Source organism: Heterocephalus glaber, unplaced genomic scaffold (assembly GCF_053883595.1).
Source record: "Heterocephalus glaber isolate CG9 unplaced genomic scaffold, H.glaber_assembly_v1.0 deba00001538, whole genome shotgun sequence".
Lineage (NCBI taxonomy): Eukaryota > Metazoa > Chordata > Mammalia > Rodentia > Bathyergidae > Heterocephalus > Heterocephalus glaber.
In genome coordinates this window covers 35,968,868-35,990,989 of record NW_028258333.1, presented here as the reverse complement: position 1 = coordinate 35,990,989, position 22,122 = coordinate 35,968,868, and the positions used below count along the sequence as shown (strand labels likewise).

Sequence of the window (22,122 nt, the reverse complement as noted above, 5' to 3'; positions counted from 1 at the left end):
GTCTGGAGTGGGCCCCCAGACAATCACCAGAGGATTCTCATGTGCATTCTCCCACCTAAAGTCTACTAATCTACATGATCTTTCTGACACTGGAATTGCCATCCTTAACACTGCAGCCAGAGTTATCTTTCTAAAATGCAAAGATGACCATGTCATGGCCCTATTTGCAGCTCTCCCATGGATTCTCCTGCCATCAGAGTAAAACCCTACCTCTTCACATGACAGGAGGGAAACTGCTTAAGAGATGAACTTGGTGAGGCAGTTAGGGTCTGATCATGCAGGACCTAGACTCTTGGGTTAAACTATTCACACTGCATTACTTCACATCAACCATGCTCTATGCCACCTTTGCTCATTAAAAATGACTCACTGAGCACCTACCCATATGCAAGGCAGTATGTATACAATGACGAATAAGACAATCCTAGTCTCAGACCTTATGGTGCAGAGCTATCAGGCTGGATCACTGAAGAGACCACAGGTGTGCCAACTTAAGTATAATCAGCCATGCCCTTCTGCATAACTATGTTATGATCTGAATATGATTATATAAAAGTACTTCTAACTCTTATTCCAGCTCTTTGTATACATAAAACCATAACAGAAGTACCTGCTGGTCAAGAATTGCATTATTTGCACTATTTTACCTATGGCACCAAGCAGAGTGCTTGATACACAGTAAATGATCAATCTGCAGTTTAAAATGAAAGCAAGGAAGAATAACTTAGTCTGACTTTTCACATATCTTCTTGTGAAGGTCTTGAATTCTACTCTCTCCATCTGATAATAATATTTTAGTTCTATGATTTCCACTAGAATGAATGAATTTGGAAAAGTTGTTCAGATATTCATAGTCGTCTTAGTTAATCTGTCAAATAGTTATTGAGTATTTCTGGATAAAAGAATTCTCTCACAGAGGAAGTAAAGGGTCAATTGACCCATTTTCTGTGTGACTTCTAGAAATAAAATATTGTAATTCATTGATTACTATTTTATCAGAGAGTAGTTACAGAGTTTTATAGCATTATCTTTTATGAAGGATACTGGAATGTTCAAAGACATTCAGAAAATAGCAAAATGTGCCTTTTAATGGTAGAATGAAAGGGATGGTGGAGCTTGTGTTCTTAATTAAGGGTTATAGTCCTTTACTTTTCTAGCTATCTCTTGGCAAGAACACAAGTTGAGAGCCATAGAAAGACCTGTGGGACTCAGCTGAGCCCTGGTTGGTCTCCATTCAGCTCCCCAGTGGGAGTTCCCCAACCTGTAACTCAAACTGATGTAATGCTTCAACAATGCTTCCTTGGAGCAGGAAGAGCCTTTTATTATTTCCTCAAGGTCTCATCCTGCTTCATCAATTAGTCTGGAATACACACTGTTTCCATCCAATAGTTTTTAACTCAAATTCCTCAGTGCAAAAGATTTCTTATTTTCTTCTGAGGTGGGGCATACAGTAGTTTAGGCTGTACATGGCTCTACAGCCTATAGCTCTAACAACCAATTCAGTCTCTTTTACTCACATACTTGGGTTCTCTGCTTCTTTAGGTAATCAGAATTTTGGTAATAATTGATTATGACCCCTGTTTGCTTTATTTATATTTTCATTCTCTTCTAAAAATTATTAATTAAAAGCATCCGCAATAGTAGGGTGCTATTGATTCTAGTTTTTCCTGTACTACTCCACTTCAGTGTCAATATATTATTTCTCAAGGTCAGTTGTTAAGTAAGTCATCAGCTATCTTAGTTGGCATGGGAATGAGGGGTTTTAGTGTGGGGCTAACCAGGATGGTTAATCACCTCATACCATGTATCTAGAAAAATAAAAGACTAAAGATTCCAGGACAGAAAAAAAGAGTAAATGCTAGAGAGAAAATGAAAGGAAGGAAAACAGGTTGGCAAAACATAAGACATGGATTTGAGGATTTGAGGAAGAGGAAAATACAGGAAGGAATATCAAAAAAATAAGACAGAATCCCGGGCAAGTGAAACCATAGAGGTCTAGTTAAACATGTCTAAGAGCAATCTGAGAAGAATAAAAACATAAACAGAAGGAGAACTGAAAGTGTCATGTTGATGAGCAGTGAATAGGCAGGGAATAAAGAAAAAGACTTGTTAAAATATATCCTTCTATGTATGTTTATTTCTTTTCTTTCACAATGTCACTTTTGGAAGGTTCAGTCCATCTCTTTCCTGGTGTAATATATAAAACACAGCACCATATAATGCTTGGAGAAAAAAACCCAGGAAATAATCCTTTCTTTCTGAGTGATGCTATCATCTGGAAAATTACAAGTTCAACTTGTATTTACTCTGTCTCCTTAGAACAGCTGTAATTTTATTAAAGTCCCACAGTGAACAATCTATAGTTAATGAGGTGCGTAAATAATATCTATAATTCCATTAAATTATTATGCAATAATTGCCCTATTCTCAGTATTTTGTTTTCTTTCCACTCTGGCCTTTCTGGCCTTTTTTCATTAAGGAGCATACTATTTGATTTTCTTTGTCCTGTCGTTAGTGCTGCTATAGAGTAAGCTGGCATTGTGGAAGGAGAAAATATAAGAAGAAACATTTAAATGGGAAAAGGCGTCACTTCATTAGTGGGAAAAATATAAAACCATTTGCTCTAGGAATGTGGCCCTTAGGATGGTAGTGGAGGGGACTGATGACAGAAATATACATCACAGAGCACCCTGGGCCAGGCTGGGCACTGTATGACTCTGAGGCTGCCCCACTAACTGAAGCTCTTAAAGGTTAATGTTCATGGCAGCATGGTCAAATGAATTCCCTGTTCTAACATTCTATCAAGTGTCTCAAATTGTGCCGTATTTTAGCTTATTTTATATTTGTTCCATGACTTCCATATAGGCATTGGATGGGTGGGGGGGATTTTGTTTGCCCTTTCCTCTTATTTGCAAAACTGTATACAGTTAAGTTGTTAAGTTGCCCAGGAAGGGCTTGAACCTATGATTCTCCTCCCTCAGCCTCCCTGTACCATACATTCACAAAAAATGTCCAGCCTCCTCCTTGCATCATTTGGAATAAGGTATGACTTTCAGATAATGTGAATCCTCAAAGTTCTTCATCTTCCTGTTCTGATTTGAACTAAGTCTTTTGATTTGCATCTGGGTGTTTTTCTCTTTCCTCTCTCAAGAGATGTGCTGTTATATGTCACCTGGATCCCCAGAAAAAAAGTTATTATATCTTGGATTAGCACCTCTTCTACCATTCTCTATGTTCTCTGATTTTGGAATTCCCATATAATTCACAACATTAGAGAAAAATTAAGAGGCAAAGAGTATCATTTGAAGAGGTTTGCTATTGGGTCAGGGATTTAGCTCAGTGGTTCTGCTGCCTGCCCCGCAAGCTCAAGGACCTGAGTTCGATCCCCGCTACCAAAAAAAAAGAGGTTTGCTATCCATTTTTATGAAATAGTTTCCACAAGACAGAACAACAATAACAAAATGGTATTTCAGCAATTATTTAAATGCTACTAAGCCTTTTCTGTTTCTGGATTGCTCCCTTTTAAAGCAAACTGTTTTTGTTTTATAGGTTAAATGCACTCTTGATTCTCTCTGAGAAAACAAAATAGAAATTTTTTAAAAATCTCTCTGTCCTCAAATTATCTTCACTGTTTCTAGAATGGTGTGTTTTATTGGTTCCTTCTAGTCCTTTTCCTTGTATTATTGGTGCCTATTGGTTTTACAAAATATTGGGTTTCAATGAATATATTTTGAGCATATCCATCCCCTATTACCCTTTCTTACACCCATCTCCCCCTCCTCATTATTCCCATCCTCTCCAAGTCTTTCAGTGTAGTTTCTTGTAGATTCTAGGGTTTCTACATGTATTTATGAAGGAAGGCCTGGGATCCACAGAAGTGTGGACTGGGTACCCCAGTCAGTGGCTCTCTCTACACCAACTGAAACTTGAGGGTGTCAATGGCAGCTTTCATTACATGGCCAGCGTCTAGGGCCTGCCTTAAATGCCAAGCTAGTGGGTTGGAGCCTTTTGCAGGAGCCCTGAGCCCTCTGCACCATGGGAAGTGAATTAACAACCTATGTTCCTGACCCTTGGGCTTCCTTCCACTGACTGTTCTCCAGGGTTTTCTTTCATTGATCGCTCTGCTTTCCAATCCTCCTCCCCACACTTGCTGGAAGGACCTCCCACAGCAGCCTTCTTCTGTTCATCACAGAGTCCCCTTTCTCAATAGGACAGTAGCGTTTTTGAAATGTGTTTAGTTGTGTTGGCTCAACCACTGTGGGATATTAAGCATCCCTGGTTCCCAAGCACTGAATGTTGGGAGGCACTAGGCATAGCAACGATCTCTGATTACTTCCTAACTTGTCTGGTCATAAGCATCCCAGGGGACACCATCTAAATATAGACTCAAGTCATTCCCCACCCCCAACCCAAATCAAAATCTCTACTAAAGGGACCTAAAAATCTCTAGACAGTGATTTCTAGGACTTGGGACTGGAAACATTTCAGATTTTGGATTTTTTTTTTCAGATTCTGAACCATTTGAAAATGCATAATGAGATATCTTGAGGATGGAACCCAAGTCTAAATATGAAAGTCAATTATGTTTCATGTCTTATACACATAGCCTGAAGGTGATTTTACACAGTATTTTTAAATGTACCTGGGTTTTAACTACAATTTGTCATGTCAGGTCAGGTGTAGAATTTTCCACTTGTAGTATCAAGTCAACACTCAAAAAGTTTTAGATTTTAGAGCATTTCATATTTTGAATTTTCAGATTAGGGATCTTCAAACTATATTTAATAAGATCTCCAGGAAGGGGAAAGGGAAGAAGGGAAAGGAAAAATTATGAGAAAAGAAAAATAAAATGGAAGCGAAATCTATGTAAATAGGGAAGGGTGGAGGGGGTCAAGGGCGCACAGGTAATGGGGGGAAAAAAAGAACTAAGATACATCATGTACAGGTACAAGCACCCGATGATAAATGTAAACATATTGTATACCTAAAATGTACCAATAAAAGAATTGGGGAAAAAAAAAGAGCTCCAATTGATGGTTTTAACCAGAAAATTTTCCAAAGCATTAAGTATGCCCTCTCTTCCTCTTCCCTAGTTTTCCAACTGTTTATTGTCTGTCATTCAGAATTTGGCTACAGTCTGAGATCACATGATAAGCCCCTCCTAGTCTCTGCAGTATCAGTGAAAAATCACAAAAGAGAAATTTTTGTCACTAGGTAGAATTGAAAGGTAGGAGAGACAAATAAATTTGCTCAGTCTGTGAGTTTTTAAACTAGAAATGTTCTAGATGGGAATATTATCTCCAAAAATTTAGTGTTACTAAGTGACTTTTTATCTTATGTGTCATAAAAAATGTTCTACAATTCATTTCTTGCCATTAAAAAGCTTTTTATCTTGCCATTGATGCACCTTTGAAGATATACTGCATACAATTGCATGAAGTGATATAAAGTTTTAAGTCTGTTTCAATAAACAATAGAAATAGAGAATTTTAGAAATGGCCAAATGAGCTGTAAAAATAAACAGTGAAGCTGGGTGTCATGGCACACACCTGTAATCCCAGGACTCTGGGAGCCTGAGACAGGAGGATGAGGAGCCTAGCCTGGGCAACGTAGTAACTTAGTAAGACTTTATCTCAAACTAAATAGTGAAAAAAGGCTTGGGATATAGCTCAGTGTGTCCTAGGAAGGCCCTGGGATCAATCTCCAGAACGACAATGAACAAACAAACTGGAAAGTGGCAAAGTAGGAACTCAAACCCTTGTCTGTCTACATTTGTTTGCTTTCAAAGTCTACATTACAAGTGTTTCCATTCTTTGCCATGAAGCTGCATTCTTTGGAAGTTTTGTTATTTTGCCCTCCTCCCAGGGATAAAGTTGATATACGGAGTTAGCTCCTCAAGAGCCTGTTTAGAATTTTCTGGCAAATTAAAAAGTATCAGTTTCACAAGAAATAAATTGTATCTCATTCAATAGCAACAGAAAATTAAAGTCACTTGAGTTTTCCAGGGCTTTCAAATGTTACTTGGAGAATTAGAAGATGCTCAACTTGGAAAGAGAAAACAAGATCACAGGGTAATTCCACCCTGTTGGAAAGCAAAGAGTTTGAGGAGGATGTTTTATGCCTGGCAGTTGCTTTGAAGAGCACAGCAACACTGGTGCAGTGCCTCGCAGAGGCAGTGATGGTGTCAGTCCCTTATCTAGGAAGGAAGGAAAGGAGATAGGCTTTCTTTGCCTATCATTCAGCTAAGACATTCCCTTGTTTTTCTGATGAGTAAATTCTGAATTTAAATTGAGTCCTAGGTTGCTTCTCCAGTTCAAATCAGAAAATCATTTGCAAATGCACTGAAAGTTAGACTTTCAGAAAAACAAAGTTTATTACATTTTATAGAATCATAGCCTCATAGTCCTGAAAATTCTGGCTACTTTGGAGTAACACAATAGAGATGGAATATGTTCTTCAAAACAATAAAGTCACTTGCTTTCCAGTGACATTGTGACATCCTATATAGGGTACTATGCCCAGGACTTTATCTCATGGCACATAATGGTCATTTATTAAATGTACATTTATAGAACATTTTAAACTTATGTTTACAGATTCTTTTCTGATTATAAAATAATTTGCTTTCTGTATTTCTACAATGAAATATAAAGGGAAAGATTCTAAAATCCCAAAATATAATCACTTTTGATATTTTCAAAACTACTCTTTGATTCTTCTCTGTGTATAATAAATTATGGCATCCTATAATTATGGAACACTACACTCGCATTAAAATCATGTCCTAAATAAAAATTTACTGATATGAAAATATGCCCACTGAAATTAAGGGTGGAATTTTGCATATGTTTTCATATATTAAATCATATCGCTAGTATAACTGCTACCATTATTAAGCTAAACTCTAATATAATGGGATCCTATTCCGAGTTTTCCACTCTGTTCCATGAATTGTTCTTAGGTTAGCATTGTTTTAATGACTGTAGCATTGCATTATAAGATAATTTTACTTGTATTAGCAGTTTCCAAGTATTCTAAAGTTCTGACAGAAAATATAATCAGGCTTGAATCATTTTGAAAACTGAGGAAAAATAAATGTAAAAAGTTTTCTTATTCAGATGTATTTTGGAGTAGATTCAATTAAGAGATGTGTATAGGGGCTGGAGATTTAGCTCAGTGGCACTGCGCCTGTCCCACAAGCACAAGGTCCTGACTTTGAGCCCTGGTACAAAAAAAAAAGACATGTACAAATTTGCAAATTTACATTAGTTTCCCAATACTTGTACTCAATATGTATTACTAGATAATATAAGGTGAGATTTTTTTCTTTAATTTCAAAGATTAACACAAGAAACTCTAATAATTAGCCATATACTTTTGCTTTGACAAGGTACCAGGTAACTAGAACTCATTTTTCCTCTTGTTTTGATTATCACTTATTGGGACTAAACCACGCAATAAACCATGGTGTGTTGTACCGTCTGTTGGCTAAGCACTTAGCCAAGACTATCAACCAGAGAGCTTTGGTTCTCCCAGGAGTTTCTCCACATGGTGAAGTTTTAAGAAGGGAGTGTTTGAAAGAGTGTAAAAGTGGAAGTTTCAATTTCTTAAGACCTAGCCTCAAAAGTTATGTGGTAAAGCCAAGGATGTACCTCAGTGATACAGCACCTGTTTAGCATGCATAAAGCTCTGGGTTCAATCTCCAGCACCATCCTCCCACCCTTAACACAGGCACAGTTACCTGGTACCACTTCTTTGTCATTTAAAGTGACAGAGAGTCAGGTGTGGTGGCGCATACCTGTAACCTCGGCTCATGGGAGGCTGAGGCAGGAGGATTGCTATGAGTTTGAGACTTGCCTGGATTATATAGTGAGACTCTGTCTCAAAAAAACCAAAAATAAATAAATAAATAAATAAGACACAGGACAATCCATCTTCAAGAAGACAGCAGATTACCACTCTTCTCATCAAAAGATGGAGCCTAAGAACTTATGACCATCTTTGCATCACCTCACCTTATTTGGAAATAACAAGAGTTATATAAATATTTACAAAGGCTTTTGATCTTCTGCTTCTTGTTTCTGAATGTGGTTTGCATTTCCATTATAAATCTGTTCTATTTTGTTCAAATGTGAGTGTAATTGCAAAGAGTGAAAACAAAAATTAGATATCACTTTGTCTAGATCTACTCCAGTAATAAAAGAGTTTGAAATGACTCCTGAAAAAAATAAGTTTAAGTATCTTAAATGCAGCTGCAGTACTCTATTTTAAGAAGAAGAAAGTAAAGAAGGGGGAAGGGAAAGGGGAAAGAGCTACTACTTTTAGCTACAACTACTACAGCTGGGAGACACTTTGTAACAGGGGAAGAGAGGTTCATCAAAAGTTGACTTATTGTATTACTAGAAATGTGATTTTTATTTTCCGTTTTATTATATATTATGTCCTACAAGAAAATTTAGAACCTAGTATGATCCTATGATGCTTTAATATTTGACAAGTATGTATAAAACAGACAGAAAAATAAAAAGACATAGGGCCAGGGATTTAGCTCAGTTGTTTTGCCGCCTGCTGTGCAAGCCCAGGGACCCGAGTTCGATCCCCGTGCCAAAACAAAACAAAACAAAACAAAACAAAGATAAAAAGTCATAGTTTCAAAAAACAAATAAATACCTCTTTAGACCTGAGCAAAACAGAAACAGAAAGCAATGAGTTAACTGTATGCTACTGGAATGTCCCCCAAAGATTTGGTCCCCAGCCCATGACACTACTGGCAGGTGGTAGATTGGTGGGAGGTTTTAGGTCACTGGGGGTTGCTCTTGAAGAGGGTAGTGGGATCCTGTCACTTTCTCTTCCTCTATTTCATGCCTGGCCAAGAGATGAACCATTTGCTCCACCATGTGCCCCTGCCAAGATGTGCTGCCTCGCCATGGGTCCAAAAGAAATACAGCCAGCCAACCATGAACTGAAACTTCCAAAACTGTAAACCAAAATAAACCTTTCCTCTTTTTACATTGATTATCTCATGTATTTTGTTATAGAAACAGAAGGCTGAGTAACACACCCTGTGTGTCTGCTGACTTCTAAAGTAAAAATAGAGGGTGGCAGAAGGAGTTTCAGTTTGTATGGTAAAGGAAACCAGGAGATTTGGGGGACAAGAACCAGGGTCACTGTGAGAGACTGGAAACAGTGGTACATGGAGACACTTCTTCCAAGAAAAGAGGCTGAACGTTGAGGCGATACTCTTAAGTGAAACAAATAGGACACATGTGTAAATACCGAATCATTTCTCTAGTGTGAGAAACTGAAAGTGTAAATAAGGACTAAAAGGTATAATAGATAATGTAAAATAGGAAGAAAAGGGGCAAAGGGGAGGAGGAAGTGGGAGGGGTAGGGGAAAGGAAAGAAGGGAATGGAATTAATATGAGAAAATGGAAAAATGGAAACCAAGTCTTTGTAAATAGGGAGGGATGAGGGGAAGGGAGGACAGGGGAAGGGGAAAAAAATAAGAACCAAGACAGACTATGTAAAGGTACAAATTTCCAATGGTGAATGTCATTATATTGGATACCTAAAATGTACCAATAAAATAAAATTTTTTAAAAAAAGAAAAGAAAAGAGGCTGAAACTACCTACCTTCAAGCTTTTTAAGGAGAAAGAAAAAGTCACTGAGTCTCACACAGGCTTGATGACTGAATCTGCAATGTTCACAGGTGACTTTGAGACAGGGTTTCTGCAACCCCTAAGTGAGAGATTAGGGCAAAGGCAATAACAAAACCTGTAGAGATAGAAAGTTAAGTAGGAGGTAGAAGGGGAACAATGGCCACCTGCTCACACAAAACAAGCCTAAAAACCAAAATTCCTAAGCTCCTGAAGGAATTTAATGCTAAGAAAATTAGGAAAGTCCATACTTAAAACTTGAATTCTGTCCAAATGAAACTAATGTATCGGAAAATTTCATTAAAATATTTAAAATAATTATGTTTAGGATGATCAAAGAGTTATATAAAGGGATTATGTTATTTTAAAAGAATAAAAAATTATGAAACAAGTGACAGAAATAATAACATGATAGAGGAAAAAACAAAACCATTGTCACAAGAAAAACACATGAGAAATGGAACACAGTAACATATTAGAAGAGAGACTTGGTATTTCTCTGTGCTTTATTTCACACAATGTTAGGGTTTGAATGAGTCCCTTCCAAAATTCAAGTGTTGACAATGTGATGGTATTAAGAGGTGAGCTTTTTAGGAAGTGACCAGTGGTGGCAGACATATGGTACGTGTGCCACAGGGGACTGAAAGCTTTAAAAGGTTCACTATCACTGGAATAGGCCATGTAGACTCCTCCCTCATGAATGGGATTAGGTGCTCTTATAAAAGAACTTATCAGCTTTGTAAGTGGAAGGTCCTGAGTTCCAACCCCAGTACCACAAAAGAACTTATCAGAAAAGGTTTGTCATTTCTTGCCCTCTGCATTCCACAATAGAAGGATGTGGTAAGAAGGCCTCCACCAGGTGCCAGTGCCTTGGTCTTGGACAGCCCAGCCTCTAAACCATGAAAAAGAAATATCTGTTCTTTAAATTACTCAGATTCATGTATTCTGTGTGACATCACAAACATAAGATGACCAGCTTGACAAAGTTTTAAGTCTGATCATGGTTATACTGTTCTGTATGTATGATATACTTTAAAAAGAAAGAGGTAAGAAACTAAAATATTGAGGAATTTGCCAAGAAAAATGGCATAGGAAGAACTGGGACTTTTGAGAGGCTTTGCTCTTTATCTAACAGGAGTTCTAAAAGAAGGGCATCTGGGTTACTGGAGAATACAGAAAGAAGTAATAGCCCCATGTCCAAATCTTGAGGGGGTGAAGGGAAAGTGGGCTTTTCAGACCCCATATTAAGCAGCATAAAGAAATCCAGGTCCACAACTACATAGCAAGACCACAGAACATCAGGGATAAATGGAAGAACTAAAACACAGTAAGAGAAAGAAGACAGATTATAAAGGAGCAATTATGTTGTTGTTGATGGGAACTCCATTCTAAGTCTGGAGGACGACAGAATAATTATCTTCAAAATATTAAAATGAAATTACTAAAAAAAAGAAAAAGAAAATGAAATTACTGCACATTTAGAATTTTATAGCCTATTAAATATTACTCAGTGAAGCAGGGAAAAGACAGAATTTTACACCTACAGATCCTCACTAAAATAACAAGGTACCTTAATAAGAATAGAAAGAAACCCAATGAGAAGTTATGGAAAACAAGAAACAAAGATAAGCTCAGAAATTCATTGAAATTTTTCTTCCAATAGTGGGATTTTAATAGTCTATACAGCATTTAAAAGTAAAACTAAAATTAACAATAGCAATAAGGTGGGGGTGAGCGTTCCATGTATAGTAAAAGCACAAAATTCCTAGTCACATTCAGGATAAGAATGGAAATATTGAATTTTTATTCCTTGGTATTTTCCTTCAAAGATGTATACAAACCTATAAAGTTTTCAGGCAATATTTAAAGATCAAAAAAAGAAAGAAAAACCCAGGAGGTAAACAGAAATTTCAAAAGAGAGAAAGTAAGGAAAAGCATGAAAAACAAAGCACAAAATAATAAATCAATCTAAATGTTTACAACAAGTAAATTCACCTACTACAAAACAAATTATTAGATTTTTTAAAATCCAGGCACATGATACTGCTTTAAAGAGACGCTCTAAACAAAATTATCATACTGAATATATATATAAGAAAAATATGTCATGTAAATATAACAAAAAGGTGGTATTTAAGGCAAAACAGAATTGAAAGCTAAAAGCATTCAAAATGTATAAAGAGCAGGATTACATAATAAGAAAAATCCAATGGAGAAAGATTACAATTGTAAACTGTCTTAGTCTCTTTCCTTATTACTAGGACAAAATACCAAACACATAACTAAAAGAAGAGGTTAATTTAGGCTCACAGTTTCAAAAGCCTCAGTCCTTGCATGATGTGTGGATGGGAAGGGCACTGGGTGGAGGAAAGCTGCTCAGGTCATGATTGATTTAGTGTAGTTCTGAGTGTGGATAATGGGAAGGCCCTCCCTGGATCTGGGTGGTACCACTCAAAAGGTGCGTAGCACGGATGGGATTAAAAGGAAAGAGAGGCTTGCCTCATTGTTGCTGCCTCCTGTCTCCTCTGCTGTGGTCTGTTTCTCCTCTGCAATGCCCCTCTGCCATGCCACCTGCCTTGGTGCCAGCTGACTACTGACTGAAACCTCTACAAACTGAAGGTCAAAAGAAATCTTTCCTCCTTTAGGAAAGTAACTAAGACAACAACTATATAATTACATAAATTTATAAACATAATAACAAAACCTAGAAATATATTTTAAAAAGGCAGATCGGAATCGTTTTTTAAAAAATTGAAAACTGCCCATTCATATTAAGAGATTTTTTTAAAGCCCGTCTTTATGGTCTAGTAGCTATCAGGAAAACAATGGGAAGAACATAGAATATTTGAGCAACAAATTATAAAGAATGCTGTCATAAACCATTTTATCTTAATATATCAAATGTTCTTTGAAACTACTGGAGGATAGAAAACATTAATAAACAGGATTTTATTTGCACACACATGGGAAATTAAGCAATACAGAAAATGTAATCACCAGTTGCATAGAATCATTTATTTTTCAAATTTAAAATTCTACCTGTTATTCTGTGGAGATAAAGGAATTATTGCCCATCTCAATTTCTAAAACAATTATTTTCAGTATATAAGCTATAAATTAGTATACCAAACCAACATTTAATTCTTTCCAAATAATTATTTGGTAGTATCTGAAAAAGAATAATAATTATTAGTAAAAAATAGATATTCAATAAGCTTGAGGAAATCATGAGATTTTTCTTAACATGAAATAGGCCATTTATGGTTTTTAAAATAAGTTTTTGACATGCTAAGTAACATTAACAGCAATTTTCAGAAAATCACATTAATAGGGACAAACACAAAACTTGGCCCACTGATTTTGTTGATCTATGATTACTTCATAGACTAACCATACAGGATCCCATTACATATTTTCATACATAGGACTTCAGTATATGATGGTGCCAGCCAGGTGTGGTGTCACAGGCTTGTAAGCCCAGCATCCCGGGAGGCTGAGACAAAATGATTACAACTTGGACAAAAGGATTACAGCCAAGCCTGGGAAACTTATCAACTTAGTAAGACCCTATCTCAAAACAAAAATAAATAACATGGTCTGGGGATATAGTGGCATAGCTCAGTGAGAAGGCCTTGGGTTCAATTCCTTAGTACTGCAAAAATAAACAGAAAACCAAACAAATAAATAGACAAATTGATGCCTCCAAAGTCTCTTCCTCACCATTGAGCATTTTAAGCAGTGACTAATGTACACTTACAGTAATCCATTTCAGGAACAAGAGGCTGGGCTGCAGCAAAGCTGAGAATCAACCATTAAGGAAGAAAATATTGTCCAAATCCCTGATCGGGGCCATTTTCCTTCCTCATTTACCCCTTCCCCACAAAGGGTCCCAGCCAAGTTGTGTTTTATAACTATTTGCTGAGTAACATCCTATTAGGAAGTAAGACAATACATTTCTGTTCTTTTTAGTTGTGTAAGTATGAAATTGAATAGGACTGTTAAAACAATGTTTCACTTCAAGAGATACCTGTGGAACTCCAGTTGAAGTTCCTACTCTTTTCATTACACTGCACTGTCTTCTCATAGACAGAAAATGCTAAAAGACATAGCCCAGATATAACTATATACACTTAGCAGACAGGAGAAACCCAGCTTGAAAAAAAACCTTCGAGGTGACACTGAGAAGCATCCATGTGCCAGCTAAGTGCACTTATTGCCAAATATGGTCAGTATGCTAATGTCTAGCAGAAATTTTGTCCAGAAATTTAGCTGGATATCTTTCAGCAATTTTTTTTTATGCATGACCATGGCACTTTAGACATGATTCTTACTGTGTGGCACAAATATGTGTTGATGGTAGGAGGGGTTTTGAGGCACTCTAGCTGAAAAGTGTGTTGTTTCTTTTGGTTCTGTTTTGTTTTATTTTCTATTCAAGATTTCCAGTCCTATACTTATCTTAAAAGATAAGGGTAGGTTCAAGACCTTGGTGCAGTTTGAATTCAGGAAAGTTAATGAGAACAGTCATCAAAATCTTCATTGACTCCAACTTAAATATACAAATTATACAGACAGACAGACTTTGGCCCACAATTTACAAGAAATGAAAAATCCCAGATAAGTTTAAGAAGACTAACTTTGCACCTAAGTTAAAAATTTGATCAAAATATACAGTGATATTAGGGCTCATAAAATTTGAAGGCATTGTAGGTACAAATGCAATAGATGCAAGACTATCTAGTTCACCTGGTGACCCCAGTAATTCTGAGATACAAACCCTGTGTACCTTCTTGCCCACCGCCTAGTTTCTGAAGGTATCTCCTGCCTTCCTGCCCATACTGTGGCCAGCTTTGCCAGCTCCTTTGCCCAGCTTCCTCAGGTGGCAGGAGTCCAAGTTGAACTCGTGCTCCCCTCCCAGAACTCTCACCAGGCTGAGTCACCCTTCTGCTGCCAGCACAGATGAAATGTCACACCTGGAGGATCTGGTTTCCTGAGCAGCCACTAAAGGGCTGGATGATAAAACTCAAATGCAGGACTGTCTACTTCCTAAATGGAAACTTGACTAATGGGAAATGGAATACCGTAGGGAGCCAGGTGAACAGATTCCCTCTCCCGACTCTCAGGTGGGTTGCTCTTCCCCTGAAGAGAAGTCTCCATGGAGCAGCTCCATGTGCTGAGCCAACATACTGCTAAGAGACTTGCTGAGTCTCTTCTTAGTTTATTGTTACATGGTAGCCAGTATCACATCATCACATGTGATTTGTGATTCTCAATAATGTGATTCTCAAATAAAGAGTCAGCTCTCCAATCCTGCGTCAGGCTCTACTTTGGAAAAAAGGTTTTCTAAGACAGAGCTATGACAACAGGACAGATTTTATTAAAGTTTTGGATATTGTTCTTTTGACCTGAGGGAGTCACCTTCCACTTTTCTCCATTGTTCCCTGTAACCTGGGAGGTTGCTGAACTGTATCAGCAGGGCTGCATGCTTCTGGCCACCAGTTAGGCCTACTCATTGGGGAGCCCTTTTAGGAGCTTAGAGAGAGAATGTGTTCATTCTTCTGCCTCCCTCCCTGTGAGAGATCACCTTAGGCTGCCTGTGTCCTTCAAATAAAGTCCGCAGCTGGTGTTCCTGCTGGCTTGTTCTTGATTTCTGAGAACTACTTTCTCCTCCTATCCCTTTGACCAGTGAGACACAACACAGGCACGTTACTGCTATTTATGGCAGTTTCCTTTGCAGTCCTCTGCACTCCGCTCTTTCCTTTGTAACTAATTTCTTTATAAATAAATCCTGTGGTATTATTCTATTATTCCAGCTTGAGAATGTTGTCTGTTTCCTGTTGGGACCTAGAGTGGAAGAGTGGTTAGATGATAATATAGTTTATCTAATGTTGGAATAGTAAACAACCATTACAAATCAGTGGTAGTAAAAGAAACTAATGCATTCATTTTGTTTCTTTCTTTTATCACTTAAAATGTCAAGCCATCAGGGTTTGGGTGGGAAATATAATCCTTTAAGGAAGAGACCATTTACAAGAGAGTGGGGAGAGGAGGGAGAATAAAGAATGGTCATGCACCAGGGACAAAAAAGAGCAGAATGCTACCATTTCTGCCAAAGGGACGAAGGAAGAAACAGTGTTCTGCCACCAAAGACCAGTAAAAATGGGATCCCTAGGAGAGTCCAAGACTTCCCAGGACCTCAGTCTGCAGCAGCTTGGGCATAAGGAAAGAAGTTCCTGGACCTCTCTCCCCTCCTACTCACTAATCTCTCTCCAGTCTTTGGTATCCATTCTGTGCCTCTCAATGGCTGAACCCTGTTGGCGACTGGAATAACACAACCTGTAGGGGTCAGCCTGGCTGGACTTTAAGTGAGCTGGGAAAGACATCGAATGGGTTTGGATTGATGGGAGTAGAAAGGGAAACAGACACAATCAGTATAGACAGGATAACAAATGTCAAATACAATCCTAATTTTGTAAAAAGTAAAAAAAAAAAAGATGAACTAGATATTAAAAGTAGTGTCTCATGGCAATAGAATAAATGATTTTTATTTATTTATTTTTTTACTTTCTTTTTTTTTTTGGTATGGGGGATCGAACTTGAGTCCTTCTGCTTGCGAGGCAGGTGGTGAAACCACTGAGCTAGATCCCTGGCTCTGATTTTTATTTTTTAGTATTTGATACATTTTCTAAATAAAAATGTTATGTATGCCTTTAAATTTTACCTTAGAAAAAATGCTAATCGGAGATGCTTATTTTAATTTTTAAAGAAAATATTTCCTGCCTGTGCTTCCTCATGGTAGGCACTTTACTTCCTAAACTTTTCTAGAGGCAGGATCTCATGGAGAGGAAAATCGAGACAAAAGGAGTAGGGCTTCAGGGTGAAAGGATCGTTTGTTTCTCAAAGCACTAGTTTGTTTTACACTATTCCAGTGGGAAATAATAATTTGAAGAGGAACAATTGGTATCCCAAATCTAATTGTCATAGTAGATCTAAAATCCTATTGATTGCTGTTAGCTTGGTTGTGCAGCAAAGCTGATCTGTGATACTTTGTCAAACAAAATTTCTTACCCTAGAGTTGGATGCACAGACCTCCTATAAATATGTAACTACAAAATACTTTCAATTTCATTATATAGTAAACAAAGAGCCCTCTCAGATTTTTCTGTTTCTAAAGTTACTTCTGATTTGTTTTGCTTTGCTTCACATCTTTCCTGTTTTAACATGAACTACTAGGGAAGCAATGTGGAGGAGCAGAAGGTTATTGTCCCCATCTGCATTCACCCTGATGTTTTCTGCCCACTTCGTTCTCTTCTGTTCTTAGCCGGGTCCTGGGGCTCACTGTCCGCCCTCACTCGGTGCTAGGTGAAAAGAAAGCAGCTACCTCCTCTGAAAAAATATTTGGTATGTACAGAATGAGATAGCCAAGCTTTAGAATGTCACAGACCAGCTGGTGAAGGCACTATTACTAATGCAAATTCTTAATCTTTACCAGCGTTTCAACTGTGAGCCTAAGTGGCCACTGGGGAGGATGTAAGCACCCAGGGTCAGAGCTGCTGGGCAAATTCAAATGCACTGCACAAGCTCGGGTGTCCTCATCTCCACTGGCCCCTGGGCTATTTAAAGCTCAGCATTACACAAAGCCGATGAGTTACACTTTGCCATCTTCTGAAATCTAAAAATGTAAGTTGATTCTCAACAGCAAAGATTAACAGTGGACTCAGTAACTGAATTTTTTTAGTTGCCTAAAGTTAAATTAACTTGGGTTAATATATTTGTTATTAATATTTTATAAGTACCCACAAACTATACATGATTTAAACAATAAAACTCAAGAATTCAAGCTAGCATGGATAAAAAGGAATGAGGAATTTCATCTTTTTAAAAAATTAAGATTGCTATCTGGAAATAACATAGTGAATCATAAATAGATTTCAGATTCCTATTTCCAAGGACTGTATTTTAACTTTCAGACTCTATATTTATAAAGTTCCATTTTAATTAAAATACAATCAAAAGAAAAGCTTACCAAGTGAAGGGAGTCACAACTGGTTTTTTTAGTATATAGGAAATTTTTCATAGACTGGATAAGAATTCCCTAAGTGAGTTTGACTCTTCTGCCATGGATTCACAAACAGCCTCTGGCACTGTGGGGAGTCATAAAGAAACTACTGTGGTGTACCAAACTGAAGTCTCCTACTGCACAAATACATTTAACAATTTTCTTCTCTGCATAAGAACAATAAAGACAACCTCAACATACCAGGAATTGTGTATATATTTTTAATCTTCAAAAGAGTCATTTCAAACATGGATAATAGAAATATTCCCGTGGTACCATTGGCTGAGCTATCATCTTCCTCATTGGAACAGGAACCGCTAAGGTTTCACTTAGTCCCAAGTGGATCCTTCACTTCCACCACCAAAATTCCATCATGACAGAGGATCGCAGACAAATCTTTGGTTTCTACACCATCTGGCAGTTTGTACTGCCGGGTGAAGCTACGAGAGATAAAACCGTGCTCATCCATTCTGGTTCCGTGCTGAGCTTTGATCAGCAGCCAGCCCTCGAAGGTCTGAATGATGATATCTTCGGGGAGGAACTGGACCACATCCAGCAGGATCTGAAAGCAAGATTTGCCTTCTTCGGGTGGCATCTCTGCCGTCGCTGAGTCTGCTGGAGGAGGCTGCGGCGCTGCTCTGGCTTTTCTCAGGTCCATGATGGTTGGCCCAGGCAGGGCATATAAAGCGTGATCCAGCCTGCAGTCTTCCAAACCTCGAGCTTCAAACTCCTCCTGGTAACGCACTGGAGTCTCTATGAGGTGCCTTAAAATGATTTTCGCCATAGTGGAGCCCAAAACAGCAATGAACAGCTTCCTTTCAGTGAGTGCTGAACCCTTGCGGCTGCCTACTGACGGGATCCCCAGTCAGAGCCGCTATTCATTTGTAGCCCTGCCCAGAAGCAACCGCTTAATTAGGCCTGAATCAGACCACGCACACTCAGTCTTGTCTTTTTACACGCTGACAATGAGAAGCTATTTATAGGGACGTTTGGGACTTGTGTTTAGCACACAGCCTACACAAGCTGCCCAGGCAAGGATCACTCTTACATTCTCAGTTATCCTCGGCAAACGTGTCACTTTCCTTACCTCAAGGGAAAGAGAAAAATGCGAATCAGAAATGGCACTTGAAAGATATGTGGACAAATGGTTCCTTTTTTTGTGAACTACAGTGATCTAATGGACTATGACTTAGAACAGTCGAGATAAGTGCACTCATTTTATAATATGAGCTAACACAAATACAAAGCTGGAGGGAGAAGACTGTGTTTAAAATTGATGAGGAATTAAGACACACGCGCGCGCACACACACACACACACACACCCCACATTCAAATTCATTCCATAAATTCTCAGGTCTCAGTCCTATACATTTTCTTTTCTTTTATCTTTTATTCTTTTGTGCTTATGGGACAGCTGACTACATTATCTAGGTTTTTGTTTTTGTTTTACTTTTGACTTATTAAGAATGAGATAAGATAACTAAGCTAGGTAAGTGTTAAACTTCAAATAGGGGTAGAGAGACATAGCATGGTGGATCTTACGAGAAAAATAAAGCTGCAGGAGAGAGAAAAATGTCAAAGTGTTCAACCATTTCCCTCTAAAGTCCAGAAAACAATCTAATCGCAGCTCTGCTATTGAATTGGCAAAAATAATATATACATTTCTGAACTATAAAATACTTTAACTTCTATTGAAAAAGAATGATGCATCTTTTTTCCCACTATCATAGAATGATCTCCAAAATATGTTAAGTAAAAAATAAAAGTCCAGAACAGCCTATACATGCTATAACTATATAGTAACCATACTCATTTTAAAGTAGGCATTTGCTTATACAAACAGAATTTCTCTGAAAGTTCTGTAGCTAGGAGCAATGATTGCCTCTCAGAAGGCAACAGGGCAGTTGGAAGACAGAGGCTGGAAGGAATTTTTGTGTTTTTTAAAAAGTATGAATGGAATATACATACAGAATAAGTACTCAAATATAGAAAACTTCCTCCATGGAGGTCAGTATTTTCCAAAATGAAATACCTTTTCTTGAAAATATATAAATTTTATTTGAATGAAATAAAAACATTTTTATAAAACTATAAATCAGAAGGGAATAAAAATCTCCTTTACCTCCTTTTGTTACCCTCAAACACTCATTTCTGATGTAATATTTAAAACCTTTGCCATTTTTCCAGAGCCCCTTTGACCCTAACCCAAAGACTGAGCCACGCATATCATCATCATTGTCATCATCAACAACAACCTTAACCTTTCGTCCTTTTGGAGAGTCAACCAGGCTTCCTGACAGGTCCCCATCTCATGCCACCCTGTCCTGTCCTCCACCTTGTGACTGAAGCAGTTGTAGAGCCCCCTGTAGATGAGGTCATCTTGCTTTAGAATCTAGTCAGAAGCTTTTCATCTCAAACAGATTGAAATCCAAAATCCTTTCCATGGCGTTCAAGAACTTGTCCTCTGGCCCCTGCTGACCACCTCCCCTGACTTTCCCCCTTGACCCCTGTGCTTCAGCCACAATGGCCTGTGTTGATCCTGTGAGTATTTTACTCTTGTTGCTTCCTCAGGCCCTTTACACTGGGAGTCTCTTTGCTTTTGAAAGCTTCTCTTTCAGATTGGGTCAAGGTTTCCCAGTTCTTATTATTTAAGCATCAGGTCAGATTTACCTCTTCAGCCAAGGCTTTCTAAAGAAGTCCCCTTCTCACTCCATCAGAGCCTATTTTCCTTTGTTCTGTGTTCTTTGATGGGATGGTCAGTCAGGCTTAGCCACAAGAAGAGAGGAGAGAGAGTTTTGGGCAAAAAGTGAGTCATCCTCACAGGCCTAGACCAGGAGGCACAGAGGGCCACACAGGGCATGGGGAAGCCTCACTGTGGTCAGGAAGCAGAGGACAGGAGCAGAGAAGGTTTACACCAGAGCCTTCACCTGTGTTTCTAAAAGTCAAAGCAAGGCAGACATTTTAGGATTGCCTAGTGTGAATAATTTCAGCAAGCTGTATGTGAGGGGAGTGGTCTCCGGTTACCTAGTTCCTGGCTTTGGGATGACTAAGGCAGAAGACTATTGCCTCCTGGAGTGCAGTGGTCAGAAAGAGAATGTCTGACTCTGGATGGGTAGTTTGCTTATGAAGGGCATGTTCCTGGCTACCCTTTGCTATCTCTAAGAATTAAAATTAACTAGTCTCTCCTCTGTCAGGAAGAGTTTTAAGGTGTCAAAACACAGGAATATACACAAAATAATGTATAATTATATAAATATATTATACATGTATATTCAGCATACTCATCACTGATATCAACAAGTAAAATTATCTTACATACAGATTTACAGTCTAGTTGGGGGAAGAAAGACAATGGCACTTTGAGGTAAAAAACTGGCTCTGCTAGGTGTGGTGACACATGCCTGTTATCCCAGCACTCAGGAGGCTGAGGCAGAAGGATTGCTGTAAGTTCTAGGCCAGCCTGAACTACAAAGTAAGACCCTGTCTCAAAAAACAAAACAAAAAAGGAAAGAAAGAAACTGTGGTTCATGGCAGTATGCCCTGGAAAATGGTAAATGTGCAAGGTTAATTGTTGAAGGAGAAAAAGATCAAACATTGTTTGGGTAATTTTATTTCAGCTGACCCTCCATGTTGTTTGTACACCTTTCTGGTACTTTGGTCAGCTTCTCCTCTCTCTCTGAAGTTGAGATTTCAAACTTGTCTCTCTTCTAAGCCTTCTCTTGTACCCTGGTCTCACTTCCTCTGGTGAGGTGACTTACCTGAGGGCTTCTGAATCATCCCCAGACACCTGGGAGAAGGACGTTGCCCTCTGACTACATTTCCACTCATGATTCCCTCATTTCTCTCTCTGACCTTTGGCCTGAACAGTTATTCCCATTCTTATTTTATTTTATTTTTTATTTTTTTGGTACCGGGGATCTAACTTGGGACCTTGCACTTGCAAGGCAGGCACCAGAACCACGGAGCTAAATCCTCGGCCCAGTTATTCCCATTCTTGATGTCCTATAGTCTGTCTTTAAACTCATTACCCAAAGTCAGTATTCCCCATCTTTTTAAAACAAAACAAAATCTCTTAGTCTTCTAGTCTTCATGTTTCCCTGTAGCTAATTATTCCCATCTCTTCACAGCCCAAATTCAAGCCCAGCCTGAATTTCCACCTGCATTCAATGGCCATGTTCCAAGCTGCTGTATTTGAACTTATGCCCTCACTTAGGCAGCATATGTCTACACTGTCATCCTTCTCCTCTTTAGCCTCTCCAGCATTTGACATAAGCCTCTCATCAGGAAAGAAACACAACCAATTTTTCCTTAGCCCTGTCAAAAATGCAAGTAGAGTTTTCCCTTATTCTACTTCCTGCCTTCTCAGTGGAAGTGATATTGCCTTTAAGAGGGCAAAAACTGATTCTTA

At 38.3% G+C, this 22,122-nt stretch overlaps 1 protein-coding gene across 1 annotated transcript; it reads right to left on the bottom strand.

The window, feature by feature from the left end:
- Positions 1-17,918: 17,918 nt before the first annotated feature.
- On the bottom strand, positions 17,919-18,709 carry Hspb3 (heat shock protein family B (small) member 3). The gene has a single exon (XM_004848525.3). The coding sequence runs from the start codon at positions 18,495-18,497 to the stop codon at positions 18,039-18,041; it is 459 nt and encodes a 152-aa protein (XP_004848582.1). The 5' UTR covers positions 18,498-18,709; the 3' UTR covers positions 17,919-18,038.
- Positions 18,710-22,122: the final 3,413 nt, after the last annotated feature.